The 22,584-nt window shown below is 44.4% G+C and overlaps 1 protein-coding gene across 3 annotated transcripts in view; it reads right to left on the reverse strand.

Moving 5' to 3' along the window:
• CDHR1 (cadherin related family member 1) overlaps positions 1–19,800 on the reverse strand; it is a 49,580-nt gene extending 29,780 nt beyond the window's left edge. The window contains exons 1-9 of one of the 3 annotated variants that reach the window (XM_052799524.1): positions 19,523–19,795; positions 18,652–18,747; positions 9,784–9,929; positions 8,879–8,929; positions 7,456–7,545; positions 6,867–6,953; positions 5,052–5,168; positions 3,226–3,369; positions 186–264 (exon numbers count right to left, since the gene is read on the reverse strand). In XM_052799524.1, coding sequence (XP_052655484.1) covers positions 186–264; positions 3,226–3,369; positions 5,052–5,168; positions 6,867–6,953; positions 7,456–7,545; positions 8,879–8,929; positions 9,784–9,929; positions 18,652–18,747; positions 19,523–19,583 — 871 coding nt within the window. In that variant the 5' untranslated portion in view covers positions 19,584–19,795. Of the gene's footprint in view, positions 1–185; positions 265–3,225; positions 3,370–5,051; positions 5,169–6,866; positions 6,954–7,455; positions 7,546–8,878; positions 8,930–9,783; positions 9,930–18,651; positions 18,748–19,522 lie in introns of all 3 variants that reach the window. The other 2 variants (XM_052799526.1, XM_052799525.1) reach the window with 2 other exon arrangements.
• Between the last annotated feature and the right edge of the window lie 2,784 nt (positions 19,801–22,584).

Consider the following 22,584-nt stretch of genomic DNA (forward strand, 5'->3'; position numbering starts at 1 on the left):
AAACTCAGTGAATCGTATCTTGGCTGTTCTCTGGTAGACAGGGCCCTGGAGTTGTTCGAGGTACCTGGCATTATTTCATGAGATTTTGTCTCAGCTTTATTAAGCTCTAGCATATCCCATTCTAATTCAATGTCAGATCTAGTTTCCACTGCCCTTCAGATTTCAGACGAGACAAGTCTACTCACCGTTCACGATGCAGTAATGAATACTGTTAGGCTTTCCTCTGTCTCCATCAAGAGCAACAACAGTAAGGACCTCAGAGCCCTGGGGAGAAATGGGAAATCACAGTCTGTGCGCTCAGATCAAAGAGTGGTGAAATTGCAACTGTGTATTAATAAACCGAACTTCTGTAAGTCTTTCTGCAGTGAGGTGTAGGAGGGAGAGTGGGTAATTTTGCTTGTGCTCTATGGGGAACACAGCAAGGGCCATTGACTCCCACCTGGAAAAAAATCAGTGCTTGCCTTTGCAGAGCAGAAGCTGAATGCTACTGCTCGGACCAACTCTGTGTTGGTCCTCCATCGATAGTTTTAGTTGCTCCCGCACTGTACCTCCATGCAAGGTGGGGACACCCCTGCTGCTGCTCACTCCCTGCGGACCCGCTGTGCCACCTGCCCTCGCCAGCCTGCTGCCAGTGCCGTGCCGCTGCCTGCACCGATGGCAGAGCAACCTGCTTTGGTGCCTGGGCCTCCGCTGCCCCAGGAGGGCCAGGGCTTGGCGCAGCCTCAGGGCATGCCACGCACCTGCCAAGAGACCGGTGCCAGTGCACCCAGTGCTCAGCCCCCTCCTCCTTTTTTCCAACTCAGCTGTGGGTGAGGACCAGAGGACCAGCAGGAGCACTGCACTGCTCCCCACGCGGCAGTGACGACGGCGTGGGTGTGAAATGGCTGCACACCCCATGTGGCCACGGGTGCCTCTGCCCCAAGGGCTGGCCTGCCGCAGAGGCAGTCGGAAGCCGTGGCCAGGGACGCCTACCTTGAGCCACAGACTTCGACAGAGGATTTGGAGTAACCAATCTGAGACCCGAGGTTCAGTTTGGGTCAGCACCAAGATACCCTCTGGTAGCTGCTGCGTAGGCTCCCGGTGTTGCTGCCTGCCCCATGGCTACACAGTGTGCTGAGACACAGGCAGCTGCTGAGGAGTCATCAGTTCATTTTGGTCCTGCCTAATCAAGTTCAGACAGGCAGCAAAAGAAAACAGAGATCACAAAGCAACTTGGCCCACGGAACATTTAGGGCATGAAATTGTGTTGAAAATTATGGTGATTTAACTGTCCTTAAACCTTCACTGTCTTTCTGTGCAAGTAACGTGGCCGTGGGCCATACGTATAGAACTTGTGTACTGGAGACCATTTGCTTGTGTGACTACTCCTATCAACTCAGAGGGGTGATGACTGTCAGCATTAAAATGTTCACCCAAGTGGCAATGAGCTGTACGATTTAGGCCTCTGAACTAAAGTGGTACTGTTTGGGGCTGCAAAAACAAAGAACGTTGAAGTAACTGTCAGTTAATCACAAATGGCAACAATGAACATTTTCATGACAAGCCTTGAGTGAATTTTTCAAACAAGAGCGAGGTTCTGTAAGAGCAACTGGAAATACAGAACTGTGTTTATTATCATTTATGCTGGAAGCTGCAATAAATTCTGCCTACTGGGCAAAACACAGCGCAGTCCCTTTGAAGGTGACAGAGTACTTGTAAATCCTGACAACTCCACCAAGGAGAAAAGAAGCAAGTTTACAAAATTAACACCAAAAGTGTAAACAACGCTAAAATCAGCTAGTGCATCTCTCTCTGGGGAGTTCATTCTAATAGCAAAACCCACAGTGGGAAGGACCAATTCGTGGTTCCATCATTACAATATCATAATGGTGTAAGTTATGAGCTCAGGCTGGATGTAATTAACATTTATTGCCTCCCATTTCCATAGTAAACACTAACTCCTGTGTGCACCTGATAGTTATTTCAAGATCTATATGTAACTATGCAGAATAAATCAATATACATAATAGCATTCATTTCAAACATCTGCAAAGTACACAAGCATTACTTGTCTGCCTTGCTGAAATGTAACAGCCTAAGCACTGAGTTGCAATATACAGTCATGCAAGGGCTGCAGCATACATTGGAGTTCTGGACAGAAAGTAAAGACACAATCTTTCCTGAAAGTCAAGGGAAGATCAGGTGAACAGTGTGCAATCACACTGCCAAAGAGATCAATAGTCTAATGTTGGGCAATGTCATGAGTAGATGCCATTTCTTGTCCTACGTATGAAGAAAACGTTAATTAAATCTTATGTATCGGGGTAAAGCTGATCTATACACAGTATCATGCCACTGCTTAGATATAGAGAAAATTCATTAGTTTGCAGCTTCAAGAATAATACGTGACTGAAAGCATCACGGTGGGTATAATAAAATAATTTGCTAAGCTGTGTGCTCCCTTTTAAGCGAATCTGCCATTGGGCATTTCTGAGGTGATGGCACAGCCACAAGCTCAGTGTTACTCCTTGGACTCTGTGTGTGTCCGTGATACGTACAAAGTGGTATATTCAGCAGCAGACACGTGCCGACAAATGCAGTGTCCCCACGTGTACGTGGTGTATGCCCCTGCTTGCTTGATAATCTGGTGGGTTTTAGGCCTGGAGGACTTTCTGGCCCATTCTGCCTATCTAGCCATCACTGAGCAGAAAGTGCCCTGCATTTTGGGGGATATCAGGATTGCTTCTCCCTAGGTGATGTCCATGGGACAGCACAAAGAGTCTAGAGCATTTGGGCATAAATTCTCCCCACACCTTGCACAACCAGCTGTTGGTACCAGACTGTTCAGCTAGAAAATAAAAGCACCGTGAGACCGCACAGCACACAAAGGCTTCTAGCATGATGTGTTCAGGTGAGGTAACTGGCAACCTGCTTAAGCCTTCAGCCAAGTGCCTCTACAGGTCTCAGCTACAGAAGAACTCTAAGTCACTGTCTGGGCTTAGACCAATGTAGATGGGCAGAATCCTTTCTGACTTTAATGACAGCAACAGGAAGCCTTGCATGGCAAATTTGCAATGGATGTAAATAAGAACAAGTCTGAGATTTGGTCAGCTCATTTCCCCTAGGGGTCAAATCAGAGTTTAGGTCCCAGTTTCCAATAAAGCCTGTACTAGAAACCATAGGGCTATCTTGACTGAGATGTGAAAGGTTGCACTTGTTCTCCTACAGGTAAACCCCAGCACTTACTGCGAGTGTATCCTCATAGACATATCCATAGTAGGGAGTCCCGATGAACATGGGAGGAGTGTCCTGAACATCCTCCACATTGACAGTAACTGTTGTTGTGGCTGAAAACACTTTGTTGTCTCCCCTGAGCTTCCCACCACCGTCCTAGAAGAGAAGTCATTGTCAGATCCCTCTGCTAAAACATGTCTGCAAATCAGCTTATGGCATTGCATGCACCTCATGAGCCTTCAGAAGCACAGTCCCAGGAATCCCTTCTCTCTCTCAACACACAGATTAATCTCTGCTGCCCTATTCCCTTCTCTTTTCCATTTGTCCTGCTCCCTCTCGGATTAGGAAGACAGCTTGCAGTGTCTCAGAAGTAATTTCTTATATTAAAAGTGGTTGTGCCAATATATGTAGTCATACATGACCTTTTATCAACAACACGGGACAGGGAATTCAGTTTTTTTGCAGGGAAAAAAGAATGCTCGAAACTGATGCAAAAATTTAGCGACTAAGGTCTACAGCTTTTCATCCCACACATAGTGTTGTCAAAAACACAAGACAATGCACAGTAGCAAGGCAGCGCATTTCTAGGGGGAAATTAAACAGTGCATATGATCGAAATCTCCTAGGGACTCTTATGTGATAAAGTGAAAGCACGGAGGAGCTGTGCAGCCAAGAACTGTTAGATAGCCACAGTGTATAAACAGTCTCTGGGGACTTGTCTACAACCAACTCTGTGCTACTGATACAGCAGAGCCAATCAGAAAGATGACTCGCAATTTCAGAAGCTTTTAACACCCTCAGTCTCAGAGCACTGGCTGGAGGTCAGTAGTCATGCTGGTGTATAAGAGTGTGAATTGTTCAGCACGTCTGCTGTTCCAATTCTAAAAATTCCATTTTTTGGAAAAGATATGCTCATTTTTTTCCTCCTTACTGCCCCAAAGGCAGCATTTAAGCCAAATTTTGTTACTTCTCCTCAAATGAACCCCGGCTAAATAAATACATAAAAAGATCCGTACGTTTTTCATAAAACATGAGAAACTCAAAGTCCCCATAAGTAACAGCAAAATCATCCCCTTTCCACCCATGTGAGTCTGTGTGACAGGTCCCCACAGGATCCTGAGCGACTTTACTTCAGAATCCATAAACTTTTAATGCCTAATGAATCCCCAGCCGTGCCACAGGCGCAGCACTGCTGAGAATGACAGTGGCAAGAAGGGATGTGCAGCAATATTTGCAGGATTTGAATAAGCTCCTGCCACAAGGCAGCAGAGAACTGAAAGAACGAAACGTCCACAGATATTTCCAGAAAAGAAGTCCGTCACTTGTGCAGCACTGGGTCCAGCTGTGCTCTGTGTCGTACTGTGGCTAACGACTGCAACCCGCACCGCCTGCCTGCCAGGGGTTTGCCCTTGTTGCGGCAGGGCCGTGCCCTGGGCAGCACGAGGGAGCCCTGGGCACCTGCATGGTCCCAAGGGCTGATGCTTCTGGAAGCTGGGGCTGCATAGGCCAGCCCTTCCCTTCTAGGTGACTCTCAAAATGCACAGGTGACTTTCTGTGGTGGGGCTCGCTATCCTGGCACTGGGGCCTGAGCGAAAGGTGGGAAACCCACTCCCAAATGTCTCCAGATGTTGTTCAGCAGCAGACACCGGTCACCTTTCCTCCCTCACTTTTCCATGTTACCCCCCACACCTCCAGGTGTTACAGAGGGAGTGACTCTGCCGCCTCAATGTTATGCTTCATGTTTCGGCAATCCTTTAAGTCACACTTGTATTTGAACTAATCAGTCCTACCCAAATGCAACCCCCCACCTCCTCTAGTTTCAGATAAAAGCTTTATACTTTGGCTACGACGATGACAAAATGTGTTCTTGATTTCTCATAGTCCAGGGTGACCCCTGTTTTGATGCGCAGGACACCACTGTGCCGGTCTATTGTAAACTTATTAGCATGGATGTTCTAGAAGAAAAGAAAAGAAGAAACAGCGAGAGATTACAGGTATGGAAATAAGATTGCCGTAGGGATTCATCTTTTATTTCATCTGCTAAAGGAAAAGACTAGAATAATGATACAGTTTGGGTGAATAATGTATTTGATGAATTTCACCTCTGTGTGTTTATGAACAATTCATGAACCAACCACAAGTCTCTCATTATTCAGAATAAATCAGTTACCTGCAATGTAGATTTTTTTTAATCTTTTAGTATTTCATTGTGAAATCTTTGGTTAACACAGTTCATTGCATGGAAGGAGGTAGGGAGGCTTAGCAGAAAAAAAGATGAGGGCAAAAGGAAGAAGAAAAAAGGTGTTATCCCTTAGTGTTTCAAAGTTCTGCTGGCTTAAAAAAAAGCAGGAAGTTTACATGCATAGATTATTGTCAACAGAGTGGTGTTTTAGTGATTTTTGTGATATACAAATAATAGCTAAAAGACATCTGATTTCCAAAAAGGCCTAAAAATGTCTCCCTCCATTCTTCTGGACTGGAGGGATCTATAAACACACCTCCATTTGGGCATCCATATACAATGGCCATTGTCGGATAATCTTGGCCTTTTCACTAGACATCACCGCCTGACTACATCAGACTTTCGGAGAGGTTTTTTTCTGTGCAACTCTAGAATTCCCAGAGACTGTGCCAAAAGACACGGCAACATTTTTTCAACAAATACACAGATTTTTGCCACACAGATATATCAACTAGACACAGAAGTCTGAAATTGCTGTTCCTTGGCTTCACAGGCTACCAGCTTAGTGGAAAAACCCTGTGCAAAATTGCATCCTGCACATATTATATTTTAAAAGGATCATAATTCATGAAATCAAACCTAAATTCCGACAAGGCACTCAAGGTGTTCTTTCAGAGTATGCCCAAACTCTTAACAGGATTAGCTTTAGTGCTGTGTAAATACCTTCCAACTTGTTTCCATATCCATATTTGTATCCAAAGTAAATATTGCAACAAATTGGCTTTGGGGTTTTTTTTCTGTTGCCTCTTGAATAAGGAGAACTGCAACTAATCTGGACAAAGCTGCTTGTGGGAAGAAGGAATTTGAAGGATATAATGCAAAAAGTTGCCGTTTTGGCATGCAGAAGGTCTGTAATACAGAAATTCAGCTTTAAATACGGAGCTCTTTCTGTTCTTCACCAGTGGGAAATAACTGAAAGGCTGGTTTCAAGCAGGCACAGCTTTGTCAGTGAGAAGACTTAGTACCTCATATTTCACACCGTGATCCGGGTCTCAGTTATGCACCAGCCTGCTACACCAAAGTGCACATTCAGGTTTCCAGTGCATTTTGCTTTCTAAAGAAATCTATTTCATGCTTTAGAAATCCCATATGCATACAAGATTACAAGTTAGACTTGCTCTCCCTGTCACTCCAAAGAAGAGGCTAATAAGAGCCCTGCTGCGAGGAGTCCTGCTGGCAAGCGTAGGAGTGATAGTGGCAACTCCATCTCCTCCTTCTGCCTGCTGGACTGCACTTGGTTGCTTGCAACTTGACAATATCCATTTTGTCAATGCTTGTTTTCTTGTGCATGGTGCCAAATTGGTCCTATAGACACTAGTAGCAGGCTCACTCCTCAAAATCTTTTTTTAATCTGATTTCTGAGATCTCAGTAAATGAAAGATGATTTTTGAAGGTACGGGTAATACCTTACCTGCAAGAAGTAGGTGATACTTCCTCCAGAACCTGTATCTTTGTCCACTGCCTCAATCTTAAAGATACTGCTGCCAGAGGGAGCGTTCTGTGACCAGAAAGAGTTACCAGTCACACAAAGTGGAAAACCAGGTGAGTTAGAAGAAATGAAAAATGAGCATGCAAGGAGGCAGAAAAAGAGAATGATAGTAGAAAGAATATAAATGCACTGCAGGAACCAAAGAGCAGAAAGAAAAGAGGGAAGAGATTAAAAATGGAGGAAACTGGAGAAGAACAAGAAGGAAGAAACACTTTTTGGAATAAAAATGACAGAAATTCTCAGCTAAGACAGAGTGCGTCCTATTCCCACTGAAGTCAATTCTAAAACCTCCTGATGACTCGCATCTTGGAGCTTACCCACAAAATAGCACGCCTTAACTACCTACAGACTTATTCCCTAAGTTTGCAGTGAATATTAAATATCTACCCAAACCCTAAAAAAAAAGAATGGAAGTTAGTCCTGCACTTCTTGTTATTTTACTGAAAACATACTAGCTTCTCTTTACATCCTTTTGAAATATACTTCCAGTATGCAAAGGAACTTCACCAACCTCTGGGACTTGGACTATGTAAGGTGTATTGATAAACTCCGGGCTCTCATCATTAGCATCCGTTACAAGGATCCTGACTTTTTCAGAAACCTGGAGTAGAATATGAAGAATATATTATGACTCAAGCTGATTTTCAACATGTACCTGTTCATTTGCCAACTAAGGTGCAGTTAAAGGCAATGAAAAATTATGTTTTAATAGAATATCTTTGCACTACCAAAACTGAGCACATAAAAGAAAATACAGAAAATCCCATAATACAGAAACATTTGTTTTGTGGAGAACACCTAGATATCTCCAAACTAAACAAGGAGTCTCAGAGTACTTTATAAATTACAGATTTGGGCTGATTTTCAAAAGTCTTTCTTCTTCTTTATGGCATTCAAGATACCATTATGTATTTTATGAGAATATATAAGCTGGTACCTGACAGCCAAGAGCATTCATTAATGCCTCATTTGATATCATGATACTAGGTTAATAGCATGCATAATTTGGATGTACAAATACATGCTACTAATATGTAACAATCCATCTTGAACAAATTGTGTGTTCTTTCTCTAAAAATACAGAAGCAAACATATTTGACCAATGAAACCTCCCGGCTGTTTGCAAGTGGACATGTGGATGCGATCCTATTATTTCCTATTTACAGAGGTTGCCAAGGCAGTTGTGCCTGTAGGACACTGGCACCTCCCAAATTTTTGTTGTAGTAATCTCAATTAATTTGTTTGAGATGAGGAAGAGCTCTAGAGTTATCCAGTCTTGTGCATAGTAAGAGGGTCCCACTTTTGTGGCATCTCTAGTGATGAAGCCCATGTCCTCTTATTGGCAGAGTAATATCCTGGCTGTGACAGCATCTGTCCGTAAACTGAAAATCCCAAGGGAATTTGTAGAACTAGGATTGGATGCTTGTGCAATGCCTCAGATAAGTCCTTAATGATTAGATGTGATCAAAGCTTTATTCAGCAGCAGATGAGAAAACCCCCACCACCTTAGCCTAAGCAAATCTTCTTAACATCATGCTAGAGAAACATTGTGGGGGTGTAGGGACAGTCAGCTCTTGGGTGTCCAACACTAGTTCCTATAATGTCACGCATTTCTCCAAAAAGCCTCCAGATCTTTCTTAGGTATGAATCCTACTGAGCTGACAGTGAAACTTCATAGGAAGCTGCTGTAATTCTGCAGGCCGCTAAGCCAGGCTTTCAGCTCACACTACATTGTAATTATCCTCAAATAACTGAGCAAAGAGCTGGAGTGAGACTTGAGTTACTGGGACTTCAGTGGCTCTTGAAACAGGAGGTGAGATTCTAATGAGGTTATGTTTTCTGATAAAATGAGATAGTCCCTGTAAGGTAGTTTAATAGGAGGAGGTATGTGGGGACAGACAGTTTGACAAGCTACATGACAATTGAATACTTACTGTACTCAGGCCGTCTGAAATACTGACAATAACTTCAATCTCATCTTCCTTCTGTAAACCAAGAAAATTCCTTTTTTAGAGAGATGGTGTTTGCCTTGATTGGAAAAGGGACTGCAGATTTAAGCATGTCTCAGCAGGCAGATGAAAGTAACAACTAATACCACAAAGCAACCAGAGCAGAGGCTGGGAAGACCCCTCAGAGGCTCCAGCTGTGGGGCTCCTTGGAGTTTCTGTGGCTACTGTCAAGAGATGGTTGGTCTGGGAATCCCTGTTGTCCTGTAAAGTGCTAGTGAAAATCAGTCATCTTTTTCAAGAGACACTCCCTAAAAAGGCACAATTGGTTCACAATTCTTCTGTTTCAGTATACAGTATTTTGAAGGGTTTTATAAGTACTGTGCACCCTTCCCTGCGAAGGAGACATGAAGGGTTCAATGCTTGTGTTCCCAGAGTAAGGATGCCTTCAGGCCACTATTGCTGGGAACGTCTTCAACCCACATGGTTACATGGGCTAAAGAGCTATGATATAAGTAAAGAAGTGTCCTGGAACATTGCTTACACAAATCTCTACTTCCTCCTAATGACAGGAGAGTCCCCTGTCTGAGGATTTGAGGACTGTAACTGCCCCTTTGCTCTTGAATGGGGTGTGGGTAGGGGAAGGTAGGAATAAAGAGTAAACTTCTCTTTTGGCAAAAGCTGGATAGACAGCTGCTGAAAAATTTTATAGCAGTGTCGGTGGCACAAGTCAACTGGAAAACAATGTGATGGGTGAAGTATGATGTCTCAGAATTGCAAAATACATTACACGTTTCAGGGGCAAATAAGTTGGTATCGTCGTGCAAAGCCACAGATCAAATTAAACTGAAGGAAATTCCATGAACACACAGAGTGGTGCCATTTCACTGTACCTCTCTGTCAAGCTCCTCGATCAGCGTAACATTTCCAAGGTTCTTGTCAACAGAAAAGTAGCGTCTTGATCCAGCTTCATAGGCCAGGCCGTACGACACGGGATCTCCTTCTGGATCAGTTCCATTCAGAGTGTACACATGGGTACCTGAAAAATTGGCATTCAACATTTCCCTGTGGTTACTTCAATCAGTGATTATTTCACCGGTCTGTTCCTTAGGAACTTAGCTACACTGCAGCAGGCAAAGCTTTTGTGAATCAAACCCACTAACTGGGAAATGTGGATAAGCAGACAGTTCAATAGTCCTGATTGCCACTTTTTAGCCTACTTGTTAAACCGAGTTTGTCAGTCCTGGTTTCTCTCACTTCAGGCCTTTTCCTGTGGAACTGCACCTAGATCGATACTGTTCACGTCATAGTGTTCACATAGATGACAAGCTCTTGACTAACTCTCAGCCCAGGCGAGTCAGAAGTGATGCTGTTGTACGACGGGGTGACAATCTCAGCAGTACAAAAGGCCCTCACACACCTCTGCTCTATGGGAACAACAAAACTGCAAACTAGCAGGCAGAGGATCTGGCAACCAAAGGCAGTGCTCCCACAGGACTGGACCCAGGCTCTGAAGCTCATGAGATGCAGGGACATTTGCAGACTTTTCCACTTTTGGAACTAATAGATGGAAGTCTTCTTTCCTACTTCACTCCCCCTCATTAGCTCCCTCTCGTTAAATTCTCTACTTGACACACCCACTCATGCTCATACCAATGAATAAATTCTCCAAACTCATCAATGTATTTCTTTCACAAGCTGGGGAAAGAGAGATTGTTATTTCTATTTTTAAACATTGGAGAAGTTGGTGCCAGTTTTTCCAGTAAGCTGACTTTGTTTATCAGAAGTGATACTTCCTGGGGGAGTTACAACACCCACGTTTTCAAAACAAGGTGATGGTTTATCAGTGTTATTTTTTTAACTTACATGTCTGTCATTCTACTGTGCATTAATATCTTAAATCCAAATAACTTCAAGCACTTACAAATATCAGTTAACTGAGCCTGAAATATAAAACACTGCTGTTGTTTCCTTCCAGTCCGCTGTGCCTTGTGTAAGTTACCCGAGATATTCAAGTTGCAGAGGTTTGGAACATAAACTCTGCTTTACCTCTAACAAAGTTCTCTGCACTGGAAATACTGTAGCCAAGCGACTCACTGGTTAGTAGGGAGTTTTGCTTGTGCATGGACACAAAGATATGATGGAAGGATCCCTGCTAAGAAAGTTAGCGTAAAGTGAAGGAAGAGCACTGTTAAAGGGAACTCAGAAGACTCCAGTTTTAAACTCCTGTGGCCCTGAGATTGAGAGGTTTTTAATTCTTTACTCAAAAGTTGTAATCTTTTTCTCATATCCTCTCTGCAGTGGCAGTGCAGTTTTTCACTGACCAGATCCATAAGTTTCTGTTTAACTCCAGAGCTTTAGTTGAGGTCACAGCACTGACAGGTCAGCTTCTCGAATATTTCCTCACTTTTGCAATGCAACCTTTCACTCCTCATGCAAAATGTGAAGCAAACAGATCAGTGGGCTTAATGGACATGCAACCTCCAGGCATCAGCAGTGATATTCAGAAAACATGACCGTCTTCTTTGCATAGCAAGAGATTATGCCAAACCACGTGGGATCTGTGCTCACTTACGAGTAAACTCTCTTATGATAATTACCAGGGCAATATTTGGGCAACTTTGTACAGAAAAATGTTCACATTGCAAAAACCAATGGGCCCACAGGAGCACAAACAACAGACGCTGTTATGAGCTGGCTCAGCCAGCCAGCAAATAGTCAAGATTTGCAAAACAGGTTCACAAAACTACAAAACACTTTCCACATTTTTCTTGGACTTTTCCACAAAACAGAGTAGAAAATAACAACACATCGGTAACTGAGATCCCCCCAAATTATTAGGGAAAGACAACGAGCAGTTTGATGAGATGCTTCTCTGATTGTAACAACTGAACCGCATAAGTACAAAGAAATGGAAGGAGAGGAATAAACTGGGGCCGATATAAAATTGTGTCCTGAAAGGACACTTGCCTCCTGATATAGCTGTCTACATAAGAGACCGAAATTTCAAGACTGTTGAAGGTTCTGCAGCACCAGCACTGACTGCATTTATTCTTGTCTTTCAAAAGCTTTGTCTTAATATCACAGCTGGGGCCAAATGGAGAATTCAGGTGTCAATTGTCAGCACTTCACTGACATCATTATCAATACTGTGCTTTTCTTCAGCCTTCTTCGGTCATTAGAAGTTTTTACTTCTTAGTTGCTTTTCTGCCCTTCTTCACTTTTCCTGTCCCTTCCACTTTATATACCGCTGGCTGTCCTGCCTGTATCTAGCTCATGCCGATGTCTGCAGCAGTTGCTGAGCAGCGCTGCCTGTGCAGTGGAAGAACAGGACGGACACCACAACCCATGTGTGGGGTCTCCCGGAGCCTGCAGGCAACAACCAGGCACAAGGTCTAGTGCTATGACTGGGGCCGCCCTGAACTACCAACGCTGGTAGTACACGAACTGCAAACCACTCCTCTGGGATCGCTGGGCACGTGCTAGAGAAGAATACACCGTGAAAGTTTAGGTGAATACATTTGAACCTGGGCTTGTTCTTCCAATCCCACAATTTTCTCTCCTACCTTTTCTAGGAATTTTCTTATAAGGAAAACAGGAATTTTCTTGCTGCTAAATGTGAGAAGAAACATTGTTATTGGTACAGACTGAGACTACTGAGGTTTCTGAGCAAGTAATGAAGGACATCATTGATCTTTACACTGGACTGTTTGCTTCCTAGCTAAAGCTGACACTTCTTCATTTTTCATGATACAGGACACTTGTGTGCCTTTTAAATTGGATTGTGGATCAAAATTCCTTTTGTAGTTCATTATAATTCCTAATTTTTTCTGAAATGTAATTTCACTGCATGGTACTTTCCATATCATTAACACCCCTGGGAACACTTCTCAGCGCAGTGTTAATGCCAATTAAAAATCTCCTCTCAGTGTGCTGCCTCCACTTGCTGAAAAGGAAATAAATTAAAAAACCAGCTAAAATCTTATCAGTGAGTACCAAGTAAACAGCCTCTCCCTGTCATTAAGATAAGAGAATAGAAGAGTCTTTACCCAGGGATATGGCAAATGCCATGTAAGAGCCCCAGTCGGAAGAGCTGGATGCTCCGAGTACCTAGGGGTGGCACAGCAGGCTGGGACGGGCAAGTCCCGGGGAGATGCACGCTGCTCTCTGCCACAGCTCCTTCCCAGGAGCAATGCCAGGCTTTCACTGTGTTAAAAGTCATTTCCTCTTTGCTCCTGCCACTGAGGCTGAATGGCTGTCCCATGATGCCATTGCTCCATTTTACTTCATTTCTGACTTAAATTTATTCACGGCCAGCCTCTGTGCATTTTGCCCTCTCACTGAAGACACGCTCTCCCTCTCTGCTGTGCGACACTCGGCAATCAAATCCTCCCTGCCAAGTGAAACAAGCCAAGCACGTTTTGGACTCATGCTCGGTCCCCCTGTTGTCCTTTGCCACCACAGCTGACATCTGTTCACAAGATGCTGAGAGGGACATCCACGGCCGTGCTCCCAGGACAGGACACCTCTCTTCCCAATGTCACAGCAAATACCATCCTGCCCAGGGTCACACGCCTGCTCTCCACCTGTCTCAGCCAAAGGCCCATTCCCCCACCAGGAAAGGTGACGGACAGTTAACACGAAGCCTACAGGCAGCTGTTTTACACTCCAAGCTCACCCCAAGCAAAGGGGAGCTCAGGCTCCTGGAGGCCGTGGACCACACACCAAGACTACCTCAAAACCGGCTCCTTTCCCATTCGCTGCCAGCTCAGCTACCGCTCCTTCCTGAGCACTCCCAGGCGACTCCTGCTCCCTCCCTGCGCCCTGGCACGCTGCACTGGCTGACAAAGCGGAGACACGGCCAGGATCGGCAGCCCAAAAGCCACGGCTGCTACAGCAGCAGCCAAAACAGGCCCCGCAGCTGCAAGCCCCTGCGGCGGGGACAGGGGGGCACGGCGGCGAGCGCTCAGCACGGGCCCCAAAACACCACCCCACAGACAGCAGCTATGCGTCCCTGCGGCACCCACAGCAACCAACTCCAAGGAGAAGCCGTGTGAGAGCAATCTTCTGATGTATCTGCAGTTTCTGTTAGAAGAACAAAAACAAAAGCAAAGGCTGTAACACCTGCAAGTCCTCAGTGCATCTCCGAGCAGTGCTCTGCTTTGCAGGGGCGCTCCGTTTTGTGCAGCGTTAGCTCTGCCGCAGTGATGCAGAAGGCAGGCTGTGTTTAACAGTTTTGTTCCGGTAGCTCCTAGCTTTCCAAGGGGGGAGATTTTAGTTGTGCAAAAAGTTGAATATTTTTGCACCTTCAAAAACTTAGCCTTTCTGGAGTCATCCAAATGTGAGGTCTTGGTAGGTCTCTACATTTCAAGACACAGCTTGGGCTAAATTGTCCACGTCTCTGTCCTTTCTAGTCAGAAAGGAATTATCATTTAAAAAAGAAGCATGTTAAGTCTTTCACTCAGATATTTTTTGTGACAAGGAGGGCTGGAAATAAACTGTGGGCAGAAAAAAATTCCTTGTGGGTTCAGCTACTATGTCTGTGAAGGATGAAATACAGAAACACACACAGAGAGATGGCCAAGTGCCGGGGTGGGATTGCTGGGCGTTGAAGGAAGGACCAGGAAACACACTAGCAGGGACTCTCACCAGTTTGGGGAGCATCAGTTGGATCAGGGTGACAGAAACAGGGAAGGAGCGATGGGTACCAGAGGGGACAAGAGGGCTCTCCCCAGCCAGCTGTGAATGATGGGAAGAAATGTGACCAGGAGCGTGTAGGAACAACAGGGGAAGCTTTAAGGATGGAGGGACCTGGAGTGGTCAGTCAGCCAGTGGTAGGTAGCTGGCAGCTGTAGCTTGGATCAAAGAATTGCCACTGCAAACTGGCTTTTAATGGGGTGGAGTGCATATTTGGGGGCATGGGGAAAAACAGAAAGGAAAAACGCAAGGATGAGAGGCATGCAAAGATCTCCAAAGCACTGACGATGCTTGGGCTTTGAGAGAGTAATGAACTTAGGCCTTCTGAGTATGTGCTTCAATCCCTTGCTCTGCAGCTGTTCTCAGTCCCACCGTGTCCCCACTATGAGGGCTTACAGGGATTAATGAGGTAAGATGAAACAAACAACCTGAAATAGCATCCCACACATGCCTTAAGACCTTGATTAGGAGCACACGTACATTTTGTATGTACACAAGCAACTCTTTGCAAAGAGCTAATCACCCACCTGCCCTGCCAAACAGCCACACAAACTGCAACTGTTATTTCAGTTCATAACTTTCCCCATTCTTCTTAAATCTGGCACTGGAAGGGGCTGCTGCTCTGGCCCTTCTTACCTAAAGTGGTCTCTGCAGCAATAAATGGGATCTGGGAATCTGCAGGGAGTTTCAAGCTTTCACACAGAAATAGTATTTGCTGGTTTTATAATAACTTATGTTGCAATGTATGTAACTTGGTAGATCACCACTATCTGTACGTAAGCAAAATTGCACAGGGGAAATGAAGGTCAAGTTAAGGATGATATGAGCACGGTAATGTGATTTTCTTGAATTTGATGCATTCATGCAGCCGCGGCACTGCAATTTCTCTTTCTACAGTCACATAGAGAATCCATTGCCTCCTTTCAGTGCTCCAAAATGTTTCATCTCCCTTGCCTATGGATGCCTGGGAATATAACTAACATACACCACTTTGCCAACTGCTTGTAATCCCAGCAGGGCCAAAGGCTGTAAAATTCCTGGAGGTTTATTAAAGCTGCTGTCCACGGCGTTCCTCAGATCAGACACTGGCTGCTGCCAAGAAAAGCATCCTGTCTATGACTCTAAATTTTATGTAAGCACAGGGAAGACCTAATGGCAACCTGCCCATTTTTGCAGCACATATGCCTGAGTGAAGCCATCCAGAATCAAACATATGGAAGTTTAAATTCCTCTGTTTTGTCACTGATGATGTTGCTCAAACTGAAAGACGACTGCTGCAGTGTGGATGCTTGGGACTGCACATGGACATGGGAGACCAGATTCCTCCTCCGTCTTCTGGAGGAGATCAGGGCAGAGGGATGAAGAGTAATAGCCTCTTCTGCAGTGCAAGACCTGCCACTGGGGCCACAGAAAAGGGCCAGCCTGGTAGTCATTTAGCACGGGCAGCGTGAGCCCTCACTGAGCTCTGGCATGAAGCTCTGACTGTGGGCTGATGTGAACGCTGGTCCCCCCACCCTGCACAAAGCTGGATGCACACCCAGCACTGCAGCACCAGAGCAGCGGTGTCATTCGTGCCCTCCTCTGGGAGTCCTCCCCGAGGAGTGGCTGTGCTGATGTGGGCAGTGGGTAGCAGCAGCAGTTTGCATTGAGTAAACCCCAAGCAGCCACGTCCCAAGGGAACTTCTGAAAGTGGTTTCAGAAGAGAGGACCCTGCAGTACTCACAGCGTTTAGTCAAAGTGTACTGGGAATTAGCCCAAAGAAGCACTGGCAGCTGCGTGGCAAAGCTATCACATTTGGACTTCTCAAAAGTAAGGTTTTATCTCTCTTTCTCAAGGGTTTCTCTAGGCCCTTTGCAAAAGCCTAAACTCAACACTTCCTAACCTGTCACCTCAGATAAATGCTTTTGGTGGCACCTTTGGAGCTTTAAGCCAGAAGCTGCTTCACTCTTGTCCTTTAAAGCACATTTATACAGCAAATTAGAAGTACACGCCAGCCAATGTAAACCCATTCTGGATGAAGCCAGCAAGCATGAGGCACAGCAGCACTGAAGACAGAGCAGCTTGAGCTTTATCACTGCTGCAACCAAAGCATAAACTCTCCAGGGACCTCTATGTAGTCTGGTTGCTAATGTTACAAAAGCATATGCAAAAGCCCATCACATATTTGTCATTATTCTTACTCAGGCTAGTTACAAGAATGCTAACACAGGGTCTGATCCCTCACACTGCTGTTTTGCTGTCGAGGCACGCATACTCTCCTTTTTTGCCTGCCTGGAGCCCCAGATCAGATGCACTGGGACCCAGCCCTGAAAATTTACTGCTGTACTTTGTGCTGCAGGGAGTGCTGTCATCTGAGAGACCGTGTGGTGCTGCGGTCCTGATAGGAAGGACATTTTTGACTGTGTTGTGGCTCTGTGCCATCTTTAGTTCCCCATGCCCACGCAGGTGGCTGGAGGCTCCCAGCAGTGGCAGGGAGAGGCTGATGCTCTGTAAATGTCTGTGAGCTGGCACCACACCAGGGGATGGGAGTTGTACTGCCTGCGGTTTGAGTGGTGGAGTTGGCAAACACCACCCCAACCAAACTGAGTTGGGGTCCTGTTTTGTGGCTATCTGGCATTACAAGCCTTATCTACACTATCAGACAAGTGATTCCACTGGCTAATCTTACTCCAGTAATCAGCAGAGCCATGTGGATCGCCAAGGCTGAGCAAGTGTGGTTTCCTTGTGAATCTGGGCAGAAGTACAGCAAAAACTGCAGCTCCTTGGTCTGCCTCTGGCTTTTGCAAGTGCCACTACGTTACTGTTGGCCTTCAGCTGAGGTTTTCACGTAAGCTTGACCAAGCTTATAGGAAATCCCTGGTGCATCATAAGCAAGCTCTTTTTAAGTTCATTGGCTAGATGCGTCATTTCTACGCTATGTGCCACCTTCTCCCCCTCCTATTCTCTGGTTCAGCAGGCAAAGGAGAAGTCACTGCTTCCCAGTCACCCTCTCCCCACCCTCTAGCAGGCCCGGTGTGGATCTTGGCTGGCATTAACACCATTGGGCCATGAATGGAGACTTTGAGCAAACCCCAGGCAGCTGCTTTCCAAAGCAGTGGGTGACCCTGGTCATGTTTAGGAAGGCAAAGGTGGCAGCGTCAGTCTTCCAGGGGAGGCTGTGCCCTCTGGATCCTTCCCTCATCCTTGCCTTCCCCAGCTGCCTAAGCCCTGGGAGGGGAGGGTTTGGGGAGCACCCCTCCGTGCAGCCGTGAGGCTCTCCTCTTTGCATGAGGCAGCTAATAAGTGCTGGTGCTCTGGTACCCAATTTGCAATAGCTAAATACTTTTCTGATTTAGCCTGTAAAAGCTACAGACAAACAGGAGCAAATCCTAAACAAAACCTCAGTGCAATGTTTGAAGAAAAGGTGGTGTTCATCACTGTAATATACTTTACATAAAATTTTTTAAATGTTAGGACATTATTCTCCCCCCATGAAAAATACTGATTATAAATCACCCTTTTGTTCTTATTTAATTTTTCTTAATGCAACTACAGTTAAAAGAAGCATAGACACGTCTTAAAATGATGACAGCTGAAAAATGTATCAATTTTTCAATTTTCAATAAACCAAAACGAAACCTTTTTAAAAAACATCAGTTATTTAGACAAAGCAATTTTCACTCCAAGTAGAAACATTTTCTACCATTTGTACCGTAAACATGAAAAATGTGATAACTGTTTAAAGAAAATCACGCCTCTGTTACTTTTCAATGTACAGCTTGCTTTTACCAAGACTGTTAAAATTACAAGCAACTAGACTTTCTTCTCATAAGCATTTACAGAATTGGTAAGAAGTCCCTTACCACCATAGATTGGTGGACCAAGGAAAGGGGAGCTAAAATTCATGTTTTAAATTACAGCTACAATTCAAAATGTCATTTTAAATTGAGGCCAATTAAAAGCTTGAAAGAAAAACATGCAAGACCACAGTATATAACAACAACCTACAACAAAATATGTGTTGCTAATCAAAAGAGCAAGCAGCTCCAGTTTCACAATTTAAACGTATTAATTTTAATACTGACCAACAGGTGTGTCCTCCGAAAGGCTGAGGAGTGCCATGTTCCCATTTGTGCTTCTGGCTCCATTATCAAAGAAATAGGGGGCATAATTTGCCTGAACTGCAATTAAAGCAAAACAGAAGCCAAAAAGAAAAGCATTTTGTAGGTGGCAGTTATTTGGCTTTGTTACCTGACTCTCAGTAAACATGAGCGGTTTTGGGAATACTATGAGTGCGTAACATACCCAGTTGCTGCAATGGACTTTCAGAACTATATCTGTATCTATATGTCTGTACAGGTATTTTTAATAAAATTACTTCTAAGTGACACTGTGCCAGTATTCACACAGCAGCAAATAGAGAAAGAGGGTATATGGAAAAAAACCCAAACCAACAGAAACAAAGCAAGTAGCAGGATCTCTCTAAAAAATCTCAGTCGGTTCCAGACAGCTTCATTGCAAAATTAACCTTTTCAGCTTGCAATGACTGTACTCCCCTATTCTACACATGCATGTCTGAAACTTTCCCAGTGTCTCGGTACCTTACCCAGTATTCTAAGCACATTCTGTCTTAAAATTATGCCTACTGCATGAGCAATTAGCCATAATTAAATAGTTACTTACTTGCTGCCAGACAACAGCAAACAAAGTTAAAAAAAAAACAAGAAACAACAAATTAGTTGTCATTCTACTGACTGACTGTTAGAGATTCAAAATAGCCCATCTGAAACAAAACTCCAAATACATAAACACAGAGGGTAACATTTGCACAGGGATCAGTTGCCAAGGAAAATATTTCAGGACGACATTACCACATCAGTAAGGATTACTACAGGATTTAAGGTTATGCTTGTATCCTCCTGTATTTTTACTTAACAAAGTGATTATTGTACTCACCCAGGCAAACGTGCACCAAACTGAGAAACAAGGAGGGGGTGGAATGCCTTACATGCTTCATCCCACTGAAGAAAGTGTCAATTTCTTCTCTGTTTCAAGGGTTTGTTGTTTTTTTGTCTCTCTGAAAGGTCCAGGAAAGCGTCCTTCAGACTGATGTAGTGGAGAAATGTGCAAGAGGCAGTAACAGATGCTAAGATGTTAAGCGGATGACACGTCTTAATTTCTGAAGAATTTAAAGAAGCTCCTTCCTACCACCTAATTAGACCAATTACTTTGCAGGGAGCTGTGGGACTAATTTCTGAGACAAGATTTGGAGGAATCGGTGTAACTGTCATAGGTTCTGCTGTTAGTATTGTATTTGTGCTGCCCAAACACACAAGTCAGAGAGAAGGTGAAGTAGAAAGTTGGTTTTTTTCTGAACTCTGTCTTTAATTCTATAAGCCAGTCCTCTGTTTTTGAGAGCTATAAGAGATTTCTCTTCATTTTAGCTTTGGTAATCTTGAGAAACTACAAAGGAAGAAAATCTAACATGAGCAACAAACAGTAAATGTGGTCGTTACTGTTTTAAAGGAAACAATCACATTTATGACAGCAAAAAGTACACAAAATTGCATACTACAAATGCAGAAGTCAAAATGTTCTTTTCATGAGCTGGCCTGATGGTTTAATTCTTAAACTGCATGAATTTCTGAAAGCATCTTTTACGTTCAGCAGATAATTTCTAACCAACATACTAAAAAGTGTGTTTAACCACCAACACATGGAAAAAGTTAACAAAGTAGCTTTTTTTTATTGCTTGTTTTGGTTTTCTGCACATGAAAGGTGTTTGCACTAATTTAAAATATACGACATCCAATAAATTAGAAAAAATCGGGGCCTTCTCAGGGCCAGCGGCCGTTCCTGCTGCAGCAGTGCCTGTGGGCCGAGCCGAGCGCCTGGGTCCCCTGTAACTCTGTGGGGTGCTGCACGTCCCGCGGCGTCCGGCTGGACGCAGGCAGGCAGCCGCTGCTCCCTCGAGAACGGGCCGAGACACGGCGAGCAAGGGCAGAGCCAGGAAGCAGCTTCAGACGGGGCAACAGCGGAGATTCCTGGCTCCCTATTTCATCCATGCGTTTTATCGTTATTTGCAAAGTTTTGGGAAGAGAGGAGGTAAGTGTTCCCTAGCCGTAACCCTACAGACAGCGTCTCCCTTCCCAGCACCTGCCTGCGGGGTGCAGAGCTAAAGGTGGGCAGCGCTCCCGGGCTAGCTTTCATCACACACGAAGTAGGGGAGGGACAGGCTAGGCAGTTTCTATGTGTTTTTCCTACAAAGGGAGCTGGCAGTTACACCCTGCCACGTATTCATAGCATACGTTACCCACCAGTTGCTGAAACTGCAGGGTGAACAAATGATGGAGGAAGCCATGGGAGAGAAATCTTTGCTGCAGACGCAGCGCTGTGAAGCTCCCGTGCTGCGGAGAAGGCATTTCTGCACCTTCAGATTCCCCTGGACCTACGGTGCTGCTGGGAGGACACCTCTGCCTGCAGAGCAAATCAACTTTAGGGCTCCCAGAAGGGTAGAAGTAAAACTCCTGTGCACAGTATTAACAAAACTCACCTTCCATCGTGGAACTTGCCAGAGAACGGTACAGAGACCAAAAGCCTAAAAAGGCTCCAAAAAGGATTAGACAAATTAATGAAGATTAGGTTCATCAGTGACTAGCAAATGTAATGATACAGATGCAAACCGTGGCTCAGTAAGGCACTAAATTACCACCTGGCAGAAGCTCGAAAGTTAAACCAGAGGGGAAGGCTTTTGTCATCTTGATCTTTTTCTAACCATCTCCTACATGACCAGACCTTTGGTGTGACTCCACATGACTAATTCTGATATAGCAGTGTTTGCAAAAGCTCCATGTCAAACCAACGTGTGACTGCAGCAGTGGCCTGTAAAGCTCAGGGGAACCTGCAGCAGGCAACTAAGAAAAACAAATGTATTTTTAGTGCATTTAAATTCACGATAAAAGGGATCCGAAGCTGAAAATTGTGTGGGAGAGGATACACGTATAGAAGACGGATATAGATGTAATCCCTGTTACAGATTTAACCATGCCACCGCTGTCAACAGTGATATTAAACCGCTGATAAAATCACAGAAATGCACCTGCATGGTGCCCAAAAGGAAACATAAATAGCACCTAAATGTCCTCCCTTGCCTCCTCAATCCGGAACTAACAACCTACTTTTTGTCTGCAGAATATTTTCCTAGAAAAAGTGATGGAGAGCTCTTGTCAAAGTTAATAGCTGTCTGTTCCTCTGGTTGCATCCCCTGGGGATCTAAATCTCTAGGGCCTGCATCTCCGAGGAAGCAAAATGTCTCACTCCTCCTGAATTTCAATGAGTTTGAGCTCTTAATCCCCTTAGAGTTTGAAAACCTAGCTAATATGCGTCTATGCACACTCACATACATACCTAACACAGCAATGCTCTGACAGAGTATTTTTTTTCTGTCAGAAAATATGCTTTGATCAAAGCTAATACAGCTCATGGAGCCAGGCTGATTTTGATGAATTTTCTCCTTGGGAAGAAAAGGGGCAGGAGGGGGTTTCAGGAGAGCAATATATTCTGTCCCAACAGTTTTAGGAATAGAAGGATCCCTCTCTTTATGTAGAAGAAACTTTCTATTTCATACATTTTTAGCATATCAAGTAGCAAGAAACATAAAAGAAGAATGAAATATACCCATCTGATCTGAACCAATTCGTTTCCCAGGGTGTTCTGCTTGTTTACTATTCAGTATGAAAACAAATCTAGAAATAATATTTTCAGAACAAAAGTTCTGGATTTGGGTCACTGATGAACAATATCTACTAAAGTTTGTTAGACAACCTGAATTTTTATAAAATAAAGGTTGAAATATTGAAGGATGCTACAATAATGCAATAAATATTTTTGCAGTCTTCACCGCTTCTGACTGCAGCTTGGGTGTACTGGTTGTAACAGCTGTTTTGTGCATTGTGAAGCCCCTTGGGATCCCCTGAGCCACGGAGGCTCCTCTTGCCCCAGCACAAACCCATACCCCA

Source organism: Harpia harpyja, chromosome 10 (genome assembly GCF_026419915.1).
Source record: "Harpia harpyja isolate bHarHar1 chromosome 10, bHarHar1 primary haplotype, whole genome shotgun sequence".
Taxonomy (NCBI): Eukaryota; Metazoa; Chordata; class Aves; order Accipitriformes; family Accipitridae; genus Harpia; species Harpia harpyja.